We start from the raw sequence: 19,201 nt of genomic DNA, 5'->3' as shown, positions 1-19,201 counted from the left end.
ATAAACTTTTTAGCTATTTCAATCGATTAAAAGATTATATTTGATCCGTAACGTTCGTCCAGGGTTGTGAAATCGTGTTTCTCTGAAAATCAATCGATTGGATTATCAAAATAATCGATTGAATTTCAGGTTTCCATAACTCAATCGATTGGACTACAGGTTGTTATCACAAAACAATCGATTGAAAATTGTAAGGCAGTATGGTTTTCGCAAAAATCAATCGATTGGTCATATTACCCAATCGATTGAACGATGACTAAAATGTGAGTTTTTTATAATTCAATCGATTGTTTATACTACCCAATCAATTGAATGCTTCAAAACAACCTGAAGTCTCACAATTCAATCGATTGGTTGTGATACCCAATCGATTAAATTCATCAAAACAATATGAATATGCCAAATTCAATCGATTGGAGTGTGATACTCAATCGATTGAAGTATACAATTAATAAGCAATTTCTGTTTATAAATGATAATGATTCTGAAACTCGCATTTTGTTTATGATTTAACATCCTCATCATCATCTTCAATATCCCAACTGAGATCCTCCCCTTAGTCTGTTGCAGTCAACCTCTTCCGCAAATCACCCCTACTTGTGGACCCACTAGCATCCCCCTTATTTTCATCATTGCTAACAATATCTTCAATTTCGTCCCATCCAATGTTTTCTTCCCTATGTGTGGAAGGCTGGCTTGAAACCACAGAAAAATCACTATCTTTGCAAGATCCTCCATTTTCATTATCTGTCTTCACTTCAGATGCCTCTTTCTCTTCATATTTCATATCTAGCTCACCATCGCCACCATCACTTACAGTTACAGCAACACTAGATGAAGATACCACATTCCTTTCATACTCCACCTCTGCCGGCTTATCATCACCATCAATTTTAAAATCAGAAGTAACACCCTTCCCATCACTTTCTATCTTCAAATCCTTCTCCCCAGGACTAATACTCTCAACAGTATTGTTACCTGTGGCAGCATATTCATATTGTTTTGATGAATTCAATCGATTAGGTATCACAACCAATCGATTGAATTGTGAGACCTCAAGTTATTTTGAAGCATTCAATTGATTGAGTAGTATAAACAATCGATTGAATTATAAAAAACCCACATTTTAGTCATCATTCAATCGATTGGGTAATATGACCAATCGATTGATTTTTGCGAAAACCATGCTCCCTTGGAATTTTAATCGATTGTTTTGATAATCCAATCGATTGATTTTCAGGGAAACATGATTTCACATCCTGGACGAACGTCACGGATCAAATATAATCTTTTAATTGATTGGAATAGCCAAAAAATTTATTAGGATCAATGGAAGATCTAATTCGTTATTGTTTTTGTTCTTGATTGTTAATAAACATGATAGATTTATGATTAAATAAAATACGGAAAAGCTCTGCATACAAGCCATTAGGGCTTGTATGCTTTACAAGTTCATTAAACAATAAAACCAAAATACGCGCTCCTCCACATACGTTGATTACACGCGCTATATAAGATCCCGCGTATATCTAACTACCAAATTTAAAATATTTGTTTCCTTCTTCGTTTTCGTTATTTTGAGATTTGGTTGTTCTTCTTCTCGCGCGTCTTCCCTCCTCCTTCTCCATCGTTCTTTTCCTCTCCTTTTCTCACTGGTATGTTCTTCGTTTACGTTACCTTTTTCTCTCTCTGCAACTCGAGCTTCGTTTTCTATTTTGATTTGTTGTTTTCTGAAATCAAAGTTTGAACTCGTTTTGAAGATAATGGATCATTCAACCTCAGATTGTCAGCTGAATCCAGGCGAAGTGGATTATGAATTTGAATCTAACGAAGTTCCTGAGGTTTGATTTACATAATGAATTTTCTTTCAGTAATTTGTATAGCATTGTGTAGTTGAAAAATTGCTGAATATTGACTGTGAAACTAACACGTTAACATGAATCTGTCGATTCAATGTATTAGTTGTGATTAATTACCTGGAATTTATAGCAGACGCTCGGGTATAGATCAGGTCTTTTTTTGGGTGTATTCTTGCTTGAAGTGTGGGTGTATCTACAGTACTGGTTTTGTTATTTTAATTGAGTTGTTGTTCAGGTGTATTATATCAGACATGATTGGGTGTGTTTTTAGTTTTTGACATGGTGTATTCTGCAGCCTGTGTATTTACAGTTTATGGCTTTAAAGGTCATTGTGTAGTTGAGTTGTTGCGGTTCGGGTGTATCATATTAGACATGATTGGGTGTATTTGAATCATATCTATGGGAGTATTCACAGTTCTGACACGGTGTATTGTGCAGCCTCTCTCGGTTGTTGATGACGAGCTTGTTCCGAAGGTCGGAATGACCTTTACCACCCTTGAAGATGCTGGAAAATTTTACAGGAACTACGCCAAGGCTGCAGGTTTCTCTACAAGAGTTCGGTGCACAAATAGGAAGGGAAACGAGATTAAGAATCAACTGATTACATGTAGCAGAGAGGAAAAATGGAAATCTAAAATATCTCCGACCGAGAAGACCAATCCGACAGCCGGTTTAAACTGTCCTGCAAGAATTTATATACACACATTGAAGGATGTCGGTGCTTGGATCATTTCAAAGGTTGTGCTGGATCATTCACACCCCTGCTGTCCAAGCAAAGCAGAGATGCTCAAACAGCACAGGGAACTAAGCATGTCCATTCGTCGTACGATAGAGAATAACGAGGAGGCCAGTATCAGACCAAGCAAAACCTACCAATCATTTGTTGTGGCTGCCGGGGGTCACCGCGAGTTAAATTTTATCGAAAAGGACGTGAGGAATTACATTACCAGGGAAGTGCGGAATGTTTCCGAACAAGAAGATGCAAAGAAATTCGGGAAATATTTGTTAAGAATGAAAGAGAAGAATCAGGATTTCTTTTTTGAGCTCCAACTCGAAGAGGATCAATCGATTAAGCTGGCTTTTTGGGCCGATGCAAGAAGCAGAGCTGCCTTTGAGTATTTCGGAGACGTCATTTCATTCGATACCACCTACAATACAAACAGGTAACAAACTGTCCCTGTTTATGATGCTAAATTAATTTATTTTTACGAATCCGCAGCAGAGGTGTATATTGGCTGTTTCATTGGGTGTATACGAAGCATTTGTTAGGGTGTACCTAATGATTTTGCATTCTGGACCATGGTAATTTGTTTCAGGTATAATTTGGTCTGTGGTTCTTTTGTCGGGGTGAATCACCACGGTCAGTCAACACTTCTCGGATGCTCTTTGATGAAGAACGAAGAAACTGAATCATTCAAATGGTTATTTCAATGCTGGCTTCGTTGCATGGGAGGAAATGCTCCGAAAGGGTTTCTCACCGATCAGTGCGCATCAATGAAAAGGGCTTTAGAGGCCTGTATGCCAACGACAATTCAGCGTTGGTGTATTTGGCACATCATGAAGAAGATTCCAAGCAAATTAAACGGGTACAAGGGACATGCCGATATTGAACAAGAAATGAGCCAAGTTGTTTGGAACTCTCATAGCAAAGACTCATTCGATAGGAATTGGAATGATTTTCTGCTGAATTTTGGTCTTGCAGACAACAAGTGGCTTTCAGGTAATGTCTTTTTAAAATCTGCAGCAGAGGTGTAAAATGCATGTTCCCTCGGGTGTATTTATAGTCTGTGTTTTGGTGTATTATGCAGATCTGTACGAAGACCGTCACATATGGGTTCCTATCTATCTGGATCACCACTTCTGGGCAGGGATGAGAAGCACACAAAGGAGCGAGAGCATGCAATCATTTTTTTAACAAGTATATCACCCGGAACAGCTCGCTTATTCAGTTTGTCAAACAATACGATAATTGCCTCGGAAGCAGGGAGCAAGCAGAGAAAGAATTAGATGCTGCAGATTTTCATACGGTCATACCGTGTGCAACCAAATCCTCCATTGAAGCTCAGTTTCAAGATGCGTACACTCACGCAAAGTTTAGGGAAGTCCAAGCACAATTCAGAGGAAAGGCGAATTGTATCACCAGATTAAAGAATTCCGCTCTAGGCTATTCAGTATACGAAGTCGGAGAACAAGTTTCCAGCTCAATATTCAACAAGTTCGTGGTTACTTACGACTCAGTTGCAGCCGAGGTAAAATGCCAATGCTTATTATTCGAGTCGAGAGGGATACTGTGCCGTCACGCACTAAGCGTGTTAAGCTTCGAACAAGTAAGCCAAGTGTCCCCTAGATACATACTGGAACGATGGAGCAAGAAGGTAAAGAAGCGACACACACACATCAAGAGCAGCCACGACGAGCCACTAATGGAGCCAAGAAGCAAGAGGTTCGACCAATTGGTTTTTCGTTCGCAAAATATTTGCAAATTTGCCTCCGAATCGGAGGAGCTGACTGCAATTCTGCACCGTGCGTATGATAACGTCATGGCCGAGATGGAAGCATTAAAAGCCAAAAGGAAGGAGACATCTTCTTTATCCCACGAAGAAGCCAACTTGGAATCCGTTAACGAGCTTCAAAGCCCGCCAAGGATTCGAACAAGAGGACGTCCAAAAAACAGGCTAGGTTCAAAGCTGGAGAAACAGATTGCAAATGCCACAAAGAAGAAGAAGACGAAAGTTTTAAGCGAGGTAAAAGTAATGTTCTTTAAATTTGTGGCGATTGAGTTTATTTTTCTCGTTAATAGGTTAGCTAATGTGTGAATGTTATATTCAGATAAACCTGTTTGATGCTGCATCAGCGGCGCATTCAAATTCCTGCCAATATCAAGGACACGTTATGAATTATCAGTTCAGGGTACCAGCAGCAGGGGATAACTCTTTGGGTGTATAGTTTTATAGAATATGGGTGTAAAAGCACTGTTCTTTTGGGTGTATTTTTGTTAATTCACAGTTTACATATAGACACATATATAGATACATATAGAACAAAAGCTGTAAAAATTCGCAGGTTATGGGTGTATATTTGATTTGATATTTTTCTTCATATTTTAGTATATGTAATTCATACATTTTGAATACAGCACAGACAGTTTGGGTGTATATTTTATGCAATATTGGGTGTATTATTAGACTTGCGTTGGGTGTAACAGTTTATAATTTGCGTTTATATATGCCTTGATTTTTTCCTTCATATTTTACCACCTGTAATACAGTTTTTGAATACATCACAGACAGTTTACCAGCACAGATAGTTTAACTATGGGAAAAAATATACATGGAATAGAAGTTGTTGATAAATGGCAAATATTTACATCATTTGTTCAATTTACAAACTACCCAGCAGTTGGATTACGCAATTTCTATATCAGTAGAATTAATCTGACAAAACAGACTCAATAATACAGAGGATTGCTTCGACAGCCTTATAGCACTACTCTCTCTAATTGCCCGATCTCTTTCTTTATTCATCTCACTGAATAGTATCCGGGAAGCATACTCCACTCTATAGTGGTCCACATCCTCCTACAATTAAAAAGTATATTCTGTTTAAACAGCAATATTAATTCAGTAAAGTAATACAGAGTTATATAGTTCTAAAGACAGTTACCTGTGGCCAATTATCCCATTCATACTTCCCCTTTTTGATGTTTTCCGGCTCAATTAACTCCATCCACTTCATAACGTAGATAGCGCAGTCATAGCTGAAAACGAAGAAAATAAATTACAAATCTCATTTACAAAAGTTTAATGTTCAGACTCACAAATTTATACCTTGTTTTTTGGCCTGATATTTTAACATATGATGCTTTAATTTTCTTCTCGTTCTCCCCTTTCTGCAGAGGTTCCCCGCCGGCATATGTTATCAATCTTGAAAATACATATTCCTTAAATAGCAAAACAAATTAGTAATACACCCGAATAAATGCACAAGATACACCCAACTGAATGGACAATATACACCCAACACAACTAACGAAATAGACCTAAATATTAAAGTAAAGAAGACAGAGGCAACTTACAGTGAATTTATTAACCTTTTTTCTCTCATCGCTTGGAGCTTTTTTGTGTAGCGGGTCAAGTATATGACATTTCCGCTTTGTTGTATTTATCAGCCATAACCACCAATGCCCCAAGTGGCAAACAGGAGCAAAAATCTGAAGGATTGCCACATTTCAACAGTGTGTTATTTTATTTGGCATATAAGTAAATAAGCATACTAACAAAATTAGCAAACGAAAACTTACATATGGATGCGAAGTTAATTTTTTTCTATCTATGAAGGGAATGAAACTCGGGTAGGCTTCCACCCTGAATTCCTTTTTCGTTTTCGGTGATATGAATTCCCCCTTTGGGTGATCCGAAAGTGCCATGCTCTGCAAGAAATGAAATACTAAACTTACACCCAATTGAACATAAAAAATACACCCAAATCAATAAAAAAATACACCCAAAGTTCGTAGAAGTAACACTTACCACAATATCGGGGGAGGGGGAGACAGTATATTTGTTCTTGAAACCTCTTTTCATTTTTCTGGTTGAGGATGAGGCAGATGGCAGATACAATCTAGAAATATATGCCGAAATCAATTTTACATTAATAAGCATTGCAATTGACTTTGGTGTAAAAACATTAATGTTATTCTAATATTACCTGAGATTCTATATCACTTTTTGCCTGGAGGGATACAAGGTGCATTCTCATCAAAATGTATTCTCCTTGGCCAATCAGAGTGCACATCTCCTCATACTCGTTAGTATTGCCATCTGCATCTTCCTTCAGTCTCGTCCCCCAGATGTAGCACTTTTGTTTCATATCATCCGTAATCTGATATAATCCCCCAGGAGTTTGAAACTTTGCAGAACTTTCTCCCCCAGTCTTCCTCTGAATTTGTGGACTTTTGTTTTTTCCCTTCGCCGCACTGCTTGCTATTTTTTGGACCAAATCGTCCAATTGTTCTATCAAATTTGCAGATTCTGGAGATTTTGCCCTTTCTGTCTCCTGCGTTGACGCCCCCTCCTGGCTTGAATCAGTCAATCCAAGGCTGAATGATGGCACCCCTGGATCTGTTTTAGGAACATAGGATGCTGTCCGTGCCATCATCAACAGGGCAGCAGCGTCTTCTGCGTCTGGTCATGTATAAGAATAAGAATAAGAATAAGAATATACGGATGATAAGCAAAGATTGATTTTAGTCTGATGAACTTACATTTTAGTTGGAGCTGGGGGAAGCATGGGTGTGGTCTCGTGAAGTTGTTTGGGGGTTTCAGGAGTGCTGCACAGTTTCAAAAAATTAATCACGGCGTAAAAAAAACTAATCAGGAACAATATACACCCAAACTGTTAGCAAATATACACCCAAACTCTAAACAAATATACACTCAATACTATTTCTTACGTTTCTGTAGTCCCTTCAATCTGTAGCATAGGGGTTGGTTCAAAATCTGTCTCAGTAGTTGTTTGGGATGCCGGCACAAAAACCTGAATCGGGACTTTAAACAAGAAGAAAAATGAAAGGTTAACAACGCCTTTGAAAATAATAAGCTTATAAGGTTGAAATATTCTTGCAAAACTCACACTGCAAGCACATCCGACGGTGTCTGTTCCCTCACAACCATCATATTCGAATCAGCCGGACTCAACCTAAAATACACCCAAAGAAATTCAAGAAATACACCCGAACAATTCAAAAAGAAGACAGGCTTTGTTTTTTTGAGAACTTACACACTTGCAGTTTTTGCTTTTTTTTCCTGCCTTTTTTTCTTGAATAAAATAATAAAAGGCTTTTTTTTCTAAAAAAAATATATACAGAATTAGAAGTAGAAGGGTAATAGAAGAACAAAAGTAACGGTTATTTGAAAGAGAAATTACATGCTCTGTGACGGCTGGTTTACACTACTCTGTTCTGTGCGCCCTTGAGAGGAAGGACCATCACTTCCCAAGTTCACAGCCGGTATTCTAAAACAGATTTCATGTTATTCAGACAAAATAAGATACAGGTATAAAATACACCCAAATGAATGCACAAGATACAACCAACCGAATGGACAATATACACCCAACACAACAAACTTAATATCCCAACTTAGTAAACAACATACACCCAACTTGATCCACAAAATACACCCAAATGGTTCCACAAAATACACCCAAATCATGATAACAAGATTTTATTAAATAATAAAGCTTCTTACGTTTCAGACGACACATAGCGACCTTCTGTCGATCGCAGGTCAGCTCGGTTCTCCCTGCGAAACAAAATACACCCAACTCGAAAAAGAAATTACACCTAAGTATGGTACTTACTTTTTCCCCTTTTTGCTGGGGTGTTTTCTTCCTGAATCCTCTGAGTCTTCTTGAGTCTCAGACTCAGAGGTAGAAGTGTCACTGTCAGTAGCTGTTTCTGTCTCCGAAGACGATGTTGGACTCGCCTTCCTTTTTTTTGTTTTTTTGATTTATTGTTTTTTTTTCTTTTTTTCTTTTTTTTTCATTTTTTCTCTTGCTCTTGTCTCCGCCATCTTCACAATCCCCTGAAACATTAGATATTTTAGCTAGCAGCATTTAGGTAAATAAAATACAAGCAACATATTATGTTTACTTACCAAAATTTCCTCTCTTTCTGCAGTCATTCTTTCCACCAATTGCTCCTTAGTCCAGTTGGCAATCCAAGGCTTTGGTGGTCTTTCAGCCCTCTTCTTGCCTTTGTTTTCTGAAAGATGAAAGTATATTATCATCAGGGCAAAGAGGCAGCTATCAATTGCCTTCTTCTTCTTCTCCTGGTAGTCTGTGATGCCCTTGATCATGAAGGTCAAAACATGCCCCCCCCAGTTTCTCTCCGATATGCCGTCCATCTTAAAAATTGGGGCCAGGTGCATGGGTGATATTTTGTTTATCATCGTTGGTAAAAGGAACGCCATCTGTATGTAGAGGATGAATATCCTCTTGAACATCAGGCGTTCCTCTTCGTTGCCAACGCCGATTTCCATCATTTCATCGGTAAGACTTTTGAGGGTCTTACCCTGGAATCTTCTAAAAATTATTTTGTCATCATCAGAAAGTTTCTTATACTCAACTTTCTCAGGAAACAGATTTCCTACAAAAAGAAAAACAACAAAGTATCAAAGTCGGTTCAAATACACTCAAGCATCAACCTTAAATACACCCAAGCATCAACTTAATATACACCTATAATTTTGAGCTAGTTACCTGTTGCATTGATGCCAAGCGCATCACCTATTGTTTTTGGTGTTATTTGGAAAGAACCATATCCTGTTTTCAGTCTGTTCTCCCCAAGTTTGAAGTTGTTTACCAGTTCCCTTAAGAGTTGGTGATCCACCCTTAGTGGTGGGATGTGCATCAACCCACTGAATCCGAGATCCCTCACAATTGCCTTCTTCTCCTCAGTCATGTTTCTGAACTTATCACTCAGGAGATGTGTGGCACACTTAAGGTCTTTTGTTTGGTTTCTTGCTGCCATTTTCTCTGAAACGAAAAATACACCCAAAGATATTAGTAAGATACACCCATATATATGAGTCAGATACACCCATTAATAACAGTAAGATACACCCATAGATATGATTCAGATACACTCATTGATAACAGTGAGATACACCCATAGATATGATTCAGATAAATCCATATATATCAGTCAGGTATCACTCAAACATGCTTCAATATCAAATTAATTGAGATATCAGTAAGATACACGCATATATGAGTCAGATACACCCATTGATAACAGTAAGATACACCCATATGTAAGAATCAGATACACCCATTGATAACAGTGAGATACACCCATAGATATTATTCAGATACATCCATATAAATATCAGTCAGATATCACTTAACCATGCTTCAATATCAAGCCACATTACAAGGTTAAGCAGTATACACCCCCAATCTACGGAATAAACCCCCAAAAATCAACAACAATAGCAGGAGAACTTAGAACAAGAACGTAGAACGACGTAGAACTTAGAAGAACAACGTAGAACTTAGAAGAACGACGTAGAACTTAGAACAGTGTAACAAAGAAGCAAGAATAATAGTAAACCCTAGAAGAACGACGTAGAAGAAAAGTAAAATATACAGGAATCTTAATGAACTTACGTTGAGTATTGTTGCTTTGTTTTTTCTTCAGATTCTTCACGGAGAGTTTGATGGGGTTTTGATGGAGGTTTTGAACAACGATTTGTATATTTTGAACTTTGATTTTCGCTCAAAAATGGGAGGGTTTCCTTGTTTTCGAAGCGCTTTGAGAAGTGGAAGAGTCTGCCATACGTAACGGTTATAGTGTTGAGCGCGTGATTTTGACGCGCCATGTTATCTCTCTTTATGCGCATGAGTTCTATTTGGGCTGGGCCAACTTGTAAACTTGTAAACTTGTAAACTTGTATGTGTAGCAGGCCCGAATAAAATATATGGAGTTAATTTGTAATTAAAATTAAAAAAGGACTATTTAGTAGTTATTAAAATAACTTAAAAAACATATTTTATTCTAAAACCATTTAATAGTCCAAACGTTCCAGACGATCGAATCCTTAGTCTTCGAATCCTTAGCCATGTAACCTTATAGTGAATATACGGAGAGGGATAAGGACATCAACCTTGTACTCCATGAAATATTGTCCAAATTCAAAGTTAAATTCCAATTTCCAAGAATTGAAAGTTGGATAAAGACATGGGAAACCAAAGAGGGAGAGATAGACTGCTAGACTAATTAGACTTGTGAAAACAGAGATAGTTGGTTTATTTAAATTGGTGGGTTAAATAGATTATTTTATTTAAGTTTATTTTATTTATAGATTATAATTTTTATTTTGGACCATTTATAGTTAATTTAATGGATAAATAGATTGGTCTATTGACTCTTTACTTTAAAAAAAATATTTTAACAAAAAAATCACTTTTAAATAAAATAATTTTAAACAAACTGTGTTTGTTAGTCAATAAATCGAATTTTTGAATCGAATTACAGAAAATATTAGTAAAATTTCTATTCTATTTTTTAAAAAATGTAAAAAGAATAAATAAATAAACTGTTCGTTAAAATATAGGTGAGTTTTTAATAGAAAAAAAAAACCCTAGCAGAGAAAGAGTACATACTCCGTACTCAGAGAGAATGAGAGAAGGAGAGAGCGGGAGAGAGCGTTTGAGGGTGAAACACGGTGAAGAAGATGGCCATGCCATCGAAAGAGATAAGGGGGAGAGTGTGGGAGGGTTTGCATCAGGTGTGAAGGAGGGATCAAGTAAGGGCGACCTTAGTTCCAGGGTGACTTCCAAGATTTCGTTCCGTGACAAGGTTATTGGTTCTACGGTAGCCACAGGGATAAATCGGGCTGAAGCTCTAGATGAGGATTCCATGGCAGTGGTCACTGGAAAACAAGGAGATCCTATGCCTCCAAGAGTTTGCTTCTCCGAAGAGGCTAGGAACATCTTTTCTGAACCATACAAGGAAGCAATTGTGATTAAGGTTCTTGGAAAAAACCTTAGTTACACGGCCATGTTTCACAAATTGAAAGGGGTATGGAGGATCACTGGTGGATATGAAATCTTGGATGTGGGTTTTGGATACTTCCTCGTTAAATTTGATCGCATGGACGATCGAGAGAAGGTTTTACTAGGGGGGCCATGGATGATCTTCGGTCACTATATTGCGGTCAAGCCATGGACACCGGATTTTAAACCTTGTGAGGACACTTTCGGGGAGACTATGGTTTGGATTCGAATCTCTGGTTTGAGCATATGATACTATCAGGATAAAGCCATGATGAGAATCGCTTCTGCTGTGGGAAGACCAGTCAAGGTGGATCTGGCTACTAAGTTGGCGGAAAGGGAAAAATTTGCTCGGGCTTGCGTGCAAATTAATCTTGGTTTGCCGGTGGTCCGGAGTGTGATAGTCGATGAGTTTGAATATAAAGTGGAGTATGAATGCTTACACCTTATTTATGACAAGTGCAATTGTTTCGGGCATCCAGCAACTGACTGCAGAATGACCCCAATAGATTCGGAAAGGGTGGATCGAAAGGAAACATCAGTGACCGAGATGGCGGCCCGGGTGGTGCAGCCACAGGAAGCTTTAAAAGAGAAAATTTTTTAATTTGGATGCAATCCCAAAGAGTCAGTGATAGTTGCAGAAATTGGGGAGGAATTAGATGATACGTTGCATGGGAAGGAAGTAGGGTCCCAACATTTGGAAAATGAGGCTGGCTGGACCAAAGTCAGCGGTAAAAGGAGAGGAAAATTGAGTCAATCAAACAAAGCCCAACAAACATCTAAAGATAAAATGACGGTGCGCTCAAATCAGAAATTGGACCAGAACCGTGACTTTGGGCTACGTATGAGAGCAGCCGAATCAGGGGTGAAGACCGGGTCGGTTAGCGGATCTAAGGCACGCATGGCATCTTCTAAACAGCAAGGGGTGAAGGACAAATCTGTCTCCGTTGCGGTGCCGACTTTCACTGCCATTATCAAAAACGGACACAAGAGGTTGCGCCCTTCTTCTTTGCAGAATTCGCCGTCGACTCTGGACTGCCTTGGCGACACCAGCAAGCAGCAAATCGGCAAATTGGAAGGGTTGTCAGTGGAGGGACACAGACAAACCGGGCAACAACCGGACAAGGACAAGCAAGGCTCAGGGAGATATGATGGTGGATCTTCATCATCTCGTTAGGGACTTCAGCTGAGGTTGGTCCTTTTTACAATACAAATTGTTTTATGGATTATTTAGATTTAAGCTTTCTATTTTGGAATATTAGAGGTGCCTCTAATAAATTGGCCCGGGTTCATAGTAAGGAGTTAGCGAATAAATTTCATCCTACTTTTTTCATTCTGTTTGAAACCATATTGCTTTCGAGAGGATGAAATCTTTTTGGAATAATCTAGGTTACCAGGGTGTTGGTATTGTTGAGGCTAATGGTCATAGTGGGGGTATCTGGGTTCTATGTTCTAATTCAAATATTTCTGTGAGAGTATTGGATGTAGTTGATCAATGTATCAGTTTTGAAATCACAATACATCTAGTTACTGCAGTGCGGTGTATGCTAATCCGCATATACATCGGCGTAAAGAACTGTGGGGTGACTTGACAAGGATTGCTAATATGATCCACGGACCTTGGATTGTGTTAGGGGACTTTAATGATGTTTTGTTGCAGAGTGAAGTTAGAGGGGGGCAATTTAGACTTGCCAGAGCAGAACAATTTGCGGAAACATTGGAGGATTGTGGGCTGTTTGATATGGGGGCTATTGGGAGAAGATTCACTTGGTACAGGAAGGTGAAAGGTGGGGTGCAGGTGGCCAAGAAGCTTGATAGAGCAGTCATCAACCAGGACTGGCGACTAATGTTTCCGGAGGCTTATACTGAGGTGCTGGCGCGCCTTCACTCTGATCATTGCCCATTATTCACTAGGTGCAAGATGGCAAAGAGGGCTACCAAGGGCCATCGTCCGTTCAGATTCCAGGCTGCGTGGATGACTCATCCTCTTTTTAGGAATGTTGTTGATACAGCTTGGAATAGAGGAGCTCCGGATGTAGTCAAATATTTGTTGGAGGTTCAAAAAGATGCAACTAGCTTCAATAAAAAGGTTTTTGGCAATATTTTTGTTAAGAAAAGGGAGTTGGAGAGGCTTTTGAATGACGTTCAGATTACTCTGGAAAGTCGGGAGGATCAACAGCTTAGGATCAAAGAGCAAGTTTTGCATCAGGAACTGAATGCTGTCCTTCTTCAAGAAGAGTTGTTGTGGTATCAAAAATCTAGAGAACAATGGGTGAGATGTGGAGACAGAAATACAAAATTTTTTCATCTGCAGACAGTTATCAGGAGAAAGAGGAACAAAATTCATGGGTTATTTTTGGAGGATGGGTCTTGGGCCACGGAGACTACGACTCTAGAAATGGCGGCAAATTCTTTCTTTCAAAAGCTCTTTTCTACAAGGGAGGATATTGACTTGGACGCCATGGGGCCTTTTTCTTGCCCGTCTCTTAGTACTGAGGCTTGTCAAAAGTTAGTGGAACCGGTGACGTCTGAAGAGGTTAAAAGAGCTGTGATGACCATGAGTTCATTTAAAGCCCCAGGGCCAGATGGATTTCAAGCAATTTTCTACAAAGAGTTCTGGGACTCTCTTAGCAACGATGTGTGTAGACTGGTCAAGCGAGCCTTTGAGGGTGAGCCATTGAATGCGGCTATTTTTGATACTCTCATTGTTCTAATTCCTAAAGTGGAAGTTCCCTCTTCCTTACGGGAGTTTCGGCCTATTAGCTTATGTAATGTAATTTATAAAATTGTCACAAAGGTTCTAGTTAACAGGTTCAGACCTTTCCTGTCGGAGATCATTGGTCCTTTGCAAGGAGGGTTCATTCCAGGAAGAGGAACCACAGAGAATATTATCATTGCTCAAGAGATTATGCACTTCATGAGGAACACCAAGTCTCGAAAAGGGACCATGGCATTCAAGATTGATTTGGAAAAAGCTTATGATAGGGTAGACTGGCGTTTTCTGGAAGCTACTTTGGTCCGGTTTGGGTTTCCAAAGGCTACCATTAATCTTATATTGAATTGTGTGACTTCCTCTTCGTTGGCAGTTTTGTGGAATGGGAACAGGCTCCAAAATTTCAATCCGAAGAGAGGGTTGAGGCAAGGAGATCCTATGTCTCCTTATCTATTTGTACTCTGTATGGAAATGCTTGCCTGCTTTATCTCTCATAGAGTTTCCCAAGGTTTGTGGAACCCAGTTGCGGTTTCTAGGAATGGACCACGACTCTCTCATTTGATGTTTGCAGATGATCTTTTGCTTTTTTGTAAGGCATCAAAAGCTCAAGTAATAGAGGTCATGCATTGTTTGGACTTGTTTTCTAGAGCGTCAGGTTTAAAGGTAAATCTTCATAAGTCAAAGGCCCAGTGTTCCAAGAGGGTGTCGGAGAGGAGAAAAGAGGTTCTCTCAGGGGTCTCTAACATCCGGTTCTACAATGATTTGGGTAAATACCTGGGAATTAACATCGGTCATGCCAGAGCTTTCAGGAAGACGGCTCAGGAGATTATTGAAAAAATTTCGAGAAAGCTCTTCAGTTGGAAAGGACGCCTACTGAATAAGGCAGGGAGGCTTTGTCTTGTTAAATCGGTTATGGCCTCTATCCCAGTTTATGAAATGCAAATTTCTCTTCTCCCGAAGTATGCATGTAATAAAATTGATTCCTTGATGAGACAATTCTTGTGGAAAGGCCAAGTGACTGGAAAAGGGCTGTCTCTGGTCAGGTGGGAGGTCGCCATAACTCCTAAAAAGGCAGGAGGATTGGGTATTAGGGATACTTCCTGTGCTAACATGGCGCTTATGGGAAAGTTGGTATGGGATTGTCTAAATAATAGTGAGAAGTTATGGGTGCAGGTTCTGAAGCATAAATATCTCAGGAATCAATCTGGTATGAACGGAAACAGTAGAAATTCTTCATCGGCTACCTGGAAGAACATTGTTAGTGCCTATGAGCATCTCAAGGAAGGGCTTCATTGGAATATTGGAGATGTCCACAAATCAGTTTGGTATGATGAGTGGACTCCTTTTGGTAAGCTTTGCAACCTTGTTCCTTATGTACATATTTCTGAATCAGATTTCATGGTGGCTGACTTGTGGAAAGGGGTGTCTTGGGAGGTTGATAGTCTTACCACGCCTATTCCGCATGAGATTAAGCAGTTTATTTGTGGTCTGAGATATCCTAGTTTGACTGAGTTGGAGCCACAGTGGGAGTGGTGGCCTGCAGCAACAAAAAAGTATAGTGCAAGGGAGGGTTACAGATGGTTATTAAAGAAAACATTAAATTGGAATGCCAACAGTAATTGGAACTGGTTGTGGAACACAAACATTCCAGAGAAGTTCAAATTTACTATGTGGCTTAGCTTACATGATGCTCTACCAACTGAGACCTTTCGATTCAAGCGGCATTTAGCTTCTTCAGATATGTGTAAGAGATGTAACAAGGCGCAGGAGACTATGGAGCATTGCCTTAGAGACTGTGAACGATCAAAGGCAATCTGGTATATGTTGGATCCTAGTATCCTGAACTCGACGGCTGGTACTGCTCTTGAAGAGTAGTTTCGGAAGGCCTTGGCTAACAATGAGGCGTCCTTTGGTGCAGGACTTTGGTGGGTATGGAGACATAGGTGCAATGACATATTCAACACTGACAACCCTTGGACAGACCATAAGGTTGTTGCCTTGGCCAGAATTACCGCCAAGGACTTACAGGTTTACAGGAATCGAAGCAATTCCTTTAGGTCTCTCCGAAATTGCCTGTGTTGGGAACCACCGGTAGGCAATAGTTTTAAAGTTAATTGTGATGCAAGCTTGTATATGGATTCAAATTTAGCGGGATTTGGGTGTATTATTAGAGATTCTAAGGGAGATTGGATCTCGGGCTGCTCTGGAAGCATTCCCCCTTGGCCTATAATCAGATGTGAATTATTTGCTGCTTGGAGGGGGCTGTTTTTAGCTTGGGATTGCAGTTTGAGGGATATTATATGTGAAACAGATTGCCTTGACATTCTGCCCATCTTGTATGAGCTTACAAGTGGGTATCCATCTGAAGTAACAGATTTGGTTCATAAGATTCAGGAGCTTTTATCTCGTCCTTGGCTTGTTCACGTTGAATGGGTGTCCCGAGAAGCAAATAGAGCTGCGGATTAGATGGCTAAATATGGTGCCAAGAATAACTCTAATCATGTTATTTGGTCTGAGCCTGGTGTTGATCTCCAACGAATCATCCGCTCGGATTTAGAATAGTTTTTGCTTTGTTTCTTTCCTTATTTAGTCACAAAAAAAAAAAAATAAACTGTTCGTTTAATCTATAAATTAGTTCGTTTAACTCTTTTTTTTTTTTCTGGATTAATTCTCAGTCTATTCAATCCAAAATTTAAATCGATGTAGAAGCAAAATCTATCAATTTAATTGAGTGAACCTACCGATTATGAGTTTGACGCATTTTGACCCTAAGAGAGTGTATGAACGTAACAATGATACACATATAAATATCCAACCCTAACCTATAAAATATGATACGTCGTGTTTGGATTTTACTATTGCACACAAATTAAATATGTTTATTTCAGAATAAATATTTTTTCATAATCAATGCTATAACATACTTTGCTACTCAAACTCTAAGGTTTTTTTCACAATTAAAACATATTAGATGTTTCTAAACATTCCACTTCTAAATCTACAAACATTACATAACAATGGTGACACTGATGAACTATACAACAAACTATATACGATTGATTATGTAAGTGATTTATTTGTTGTGGCATCAGTATATGGATTTGCTGGTGCCGGCGCACGGCAGCTGGAGGGATTTTTAGGGCTGCATCCGGGGGCAATATTCCTTTTCAATACTCCATATGTGATAAAAGACGTTCGTGCCTCAATATTGTTTGGAAGAAGAGACCCAACCATGATGATGGCACTAAAGAACATAACCACAAGTGATCTTGACACTTCCATTATTTTTTCCTTTGATATATGGTATCCAATGAGTTGCTTATTATTAATTACTTATTCTTTTGAATTAAATAATTAGTTAACGTTTTATTTTTATGTTCATCTTTTCTTTTCCTACTATAATTAGTCATGCATGAAATTAGCAAACGCTATAAATTAATATAAGTTGTTAATGTGTAACGACAATGAACCTCTTGTGACCTTAATAATCATCTCAACCATAAAACAAAAGGCCAATGCAATGAGACCCTCAAAAGTGATGGCTATTGAAGATATATTTGTTTATTTGTTAGAACGAATAACAATTTGTGAAGAAACAACCACTAATTAAAACAGAAAACATATATATGGTTTGGAAGAAATAAAAATGTTATTTACACACTAAAATTTAACTATTAAATTAGTTATTATATATTTTAAATATATATTTTATATTTTAATGTGTATTTTATATTGATAGTTAATTTTAGTATATATATTTAAGTATGATTTTAGACAAAATATTATGTTTTTTTATGATTTTATTTATTTTTAATTTCTTAATATTTTTATTTGACTATGTTACATGTATACTAAAATTAGTTATCAAAATCAATTATAAATAGAAAATATATATTAGGGTAAAGTATATTTTTTGTCCCTAAAGTTTGATAAAAGTTTCAAAAATATCCTTAAGTTTTATTTTATTTCAATTTTGTCCCAAAAATTTTCAATTTGCATCAAATATACCCTTACCAGCTAAATTTTCAAAAAAATTAAAACCAATCTAACAATAATGCATGAAAATTATGCTTGATTTACTTGTGTTGAGGGTTGTTCTTATGAAATTATTGTTGAATTGATCTTAAATTTTTTGAAAAATTAGTCGTTAGGGGTATATTTGATGCAAATCGAAAACTTTTGGGACAAAATTGAAATAAAATAAAACTTAGGGATATTTTTGAAACTTTTGTCAAACTTCAAGGACAAAAAGTATACTTTACCCTATTTTAAATAAAATTATATATATTTATACATAAATATATTATTAATTAATTTTAATGTACGGATAGTACTTTTATTTTTCATTACCCAAAACTTTAACCTACTAACTAAATAAAGATATATGAATTGATTCCATATGGTCTCATGAAGCTTAGATATTACAAATCTAGCTACTAGGTGAATAAGACTCTAAATCATCTAGGATCCATTTGGATAACTATTAGTTTACGATCCATCTAGAATTCTAGATCTAGATAACTATTAATTTATGAGCAAGTTTTTTTTTTTTTTTTCTAAAAAAATATTATTTGTATGATAAAATCAATCGTAATATATTTTTATATAAATATATATAATTTAATTTATGTTTAATATGTATTTTGTATTTTAATAAATATTTTATATTAATAATTATTTTTTTAAATATGTTTACATATTATACTTTTTGGAGAGCAAGAGATATTTTAGTTTATCAGTGTTCTGGTAAGTAAAATTCTTTTTAAATAATCTGGTTAATTTTTTTTTGTTTGTACCAGAGTATTTATTATGTTAAAAGTTTAATGATTAATTTTTTGGATACTACAGAAATAAAATGGATGACTCTTCTAAATAAGTAAGTTTTATTTTTATTTTTTTATGAGTATTAAATTTGAGAAAAATAATTAAGGAATATAGACCCTCATTCATCTGTATCAATTTGTGTTGGTAAATAACCTGCTTAATTAAAAATAGATCGATTAGTCAATTGACATGACTGTGCTAGATGTATATTTTCATAATTGATAAGATATTCATAGTCTGAATCTCACAA

The 19,201-nt window shown here is 37.5% G+C and overlaps 1 protein-coding gene and 2 pseudogenes across 1 annotated transcript; 1 reads left to right on the top strand and 2 right to left on the bottom strand.

Moving 5' to 3' along the window:
- Positions 1 to 6,551: 6,551 nt before the first annotated feature.
- LOC148547234 (uncharacterized) lies at positions 6,552 to 7,503 on the bottom strand (annotated as a pseudogene).
- A 712-nt stretch (positions 7,504 to 8,215) lies between these two features.
- Positions 8,216 to 9,390, bottom strand: LOC148547233 (uncharacterized; annotated as a pseudogene).
- Positions 9,391 to 11,280: 1,890 nt separating this feature from the next.
- On the top strand, positions 11,281 to 12,018 carry LOC148547232 (uncharacterized). Its single transcript, XM_088495344.1, has 2 exons — positions 11,281 to 11,634; positions 11,677 to 12,018. Exons 1-2 carry the CDS (start codon positions 11,281 to 11,283, stop codon positions 12,016 to 12,018), a joined length of 696 nt encoding a protein of 231 aa, XP_088351470.1.
- The last annotated feature ends 7,183 nt before the right edge of the window (positions 12,019 to 19,201 follow it).

This window comes from Arachis ipaensis, chromosome B8 (genome assembly GCF_059453495.1).
Source record: "Arachis ipaensis isolate K30076 ecotype BB chromosome B8, ASM5945349v1, whole genome shotgun sequence".
Classification (NCBI taxonomy): domain Eukaryota; kingdom Viridiplantae; phylum Streptophyta; class Magnoliopsida; order Fabales; family Fabaceae; genus Arachis; species Arachis ipaensis.
The sequence above is the reverse complement of the archived record's forward strand: the minus strand, read 5'-3'. Positions and strand labels throughout refer to the sequence as shown.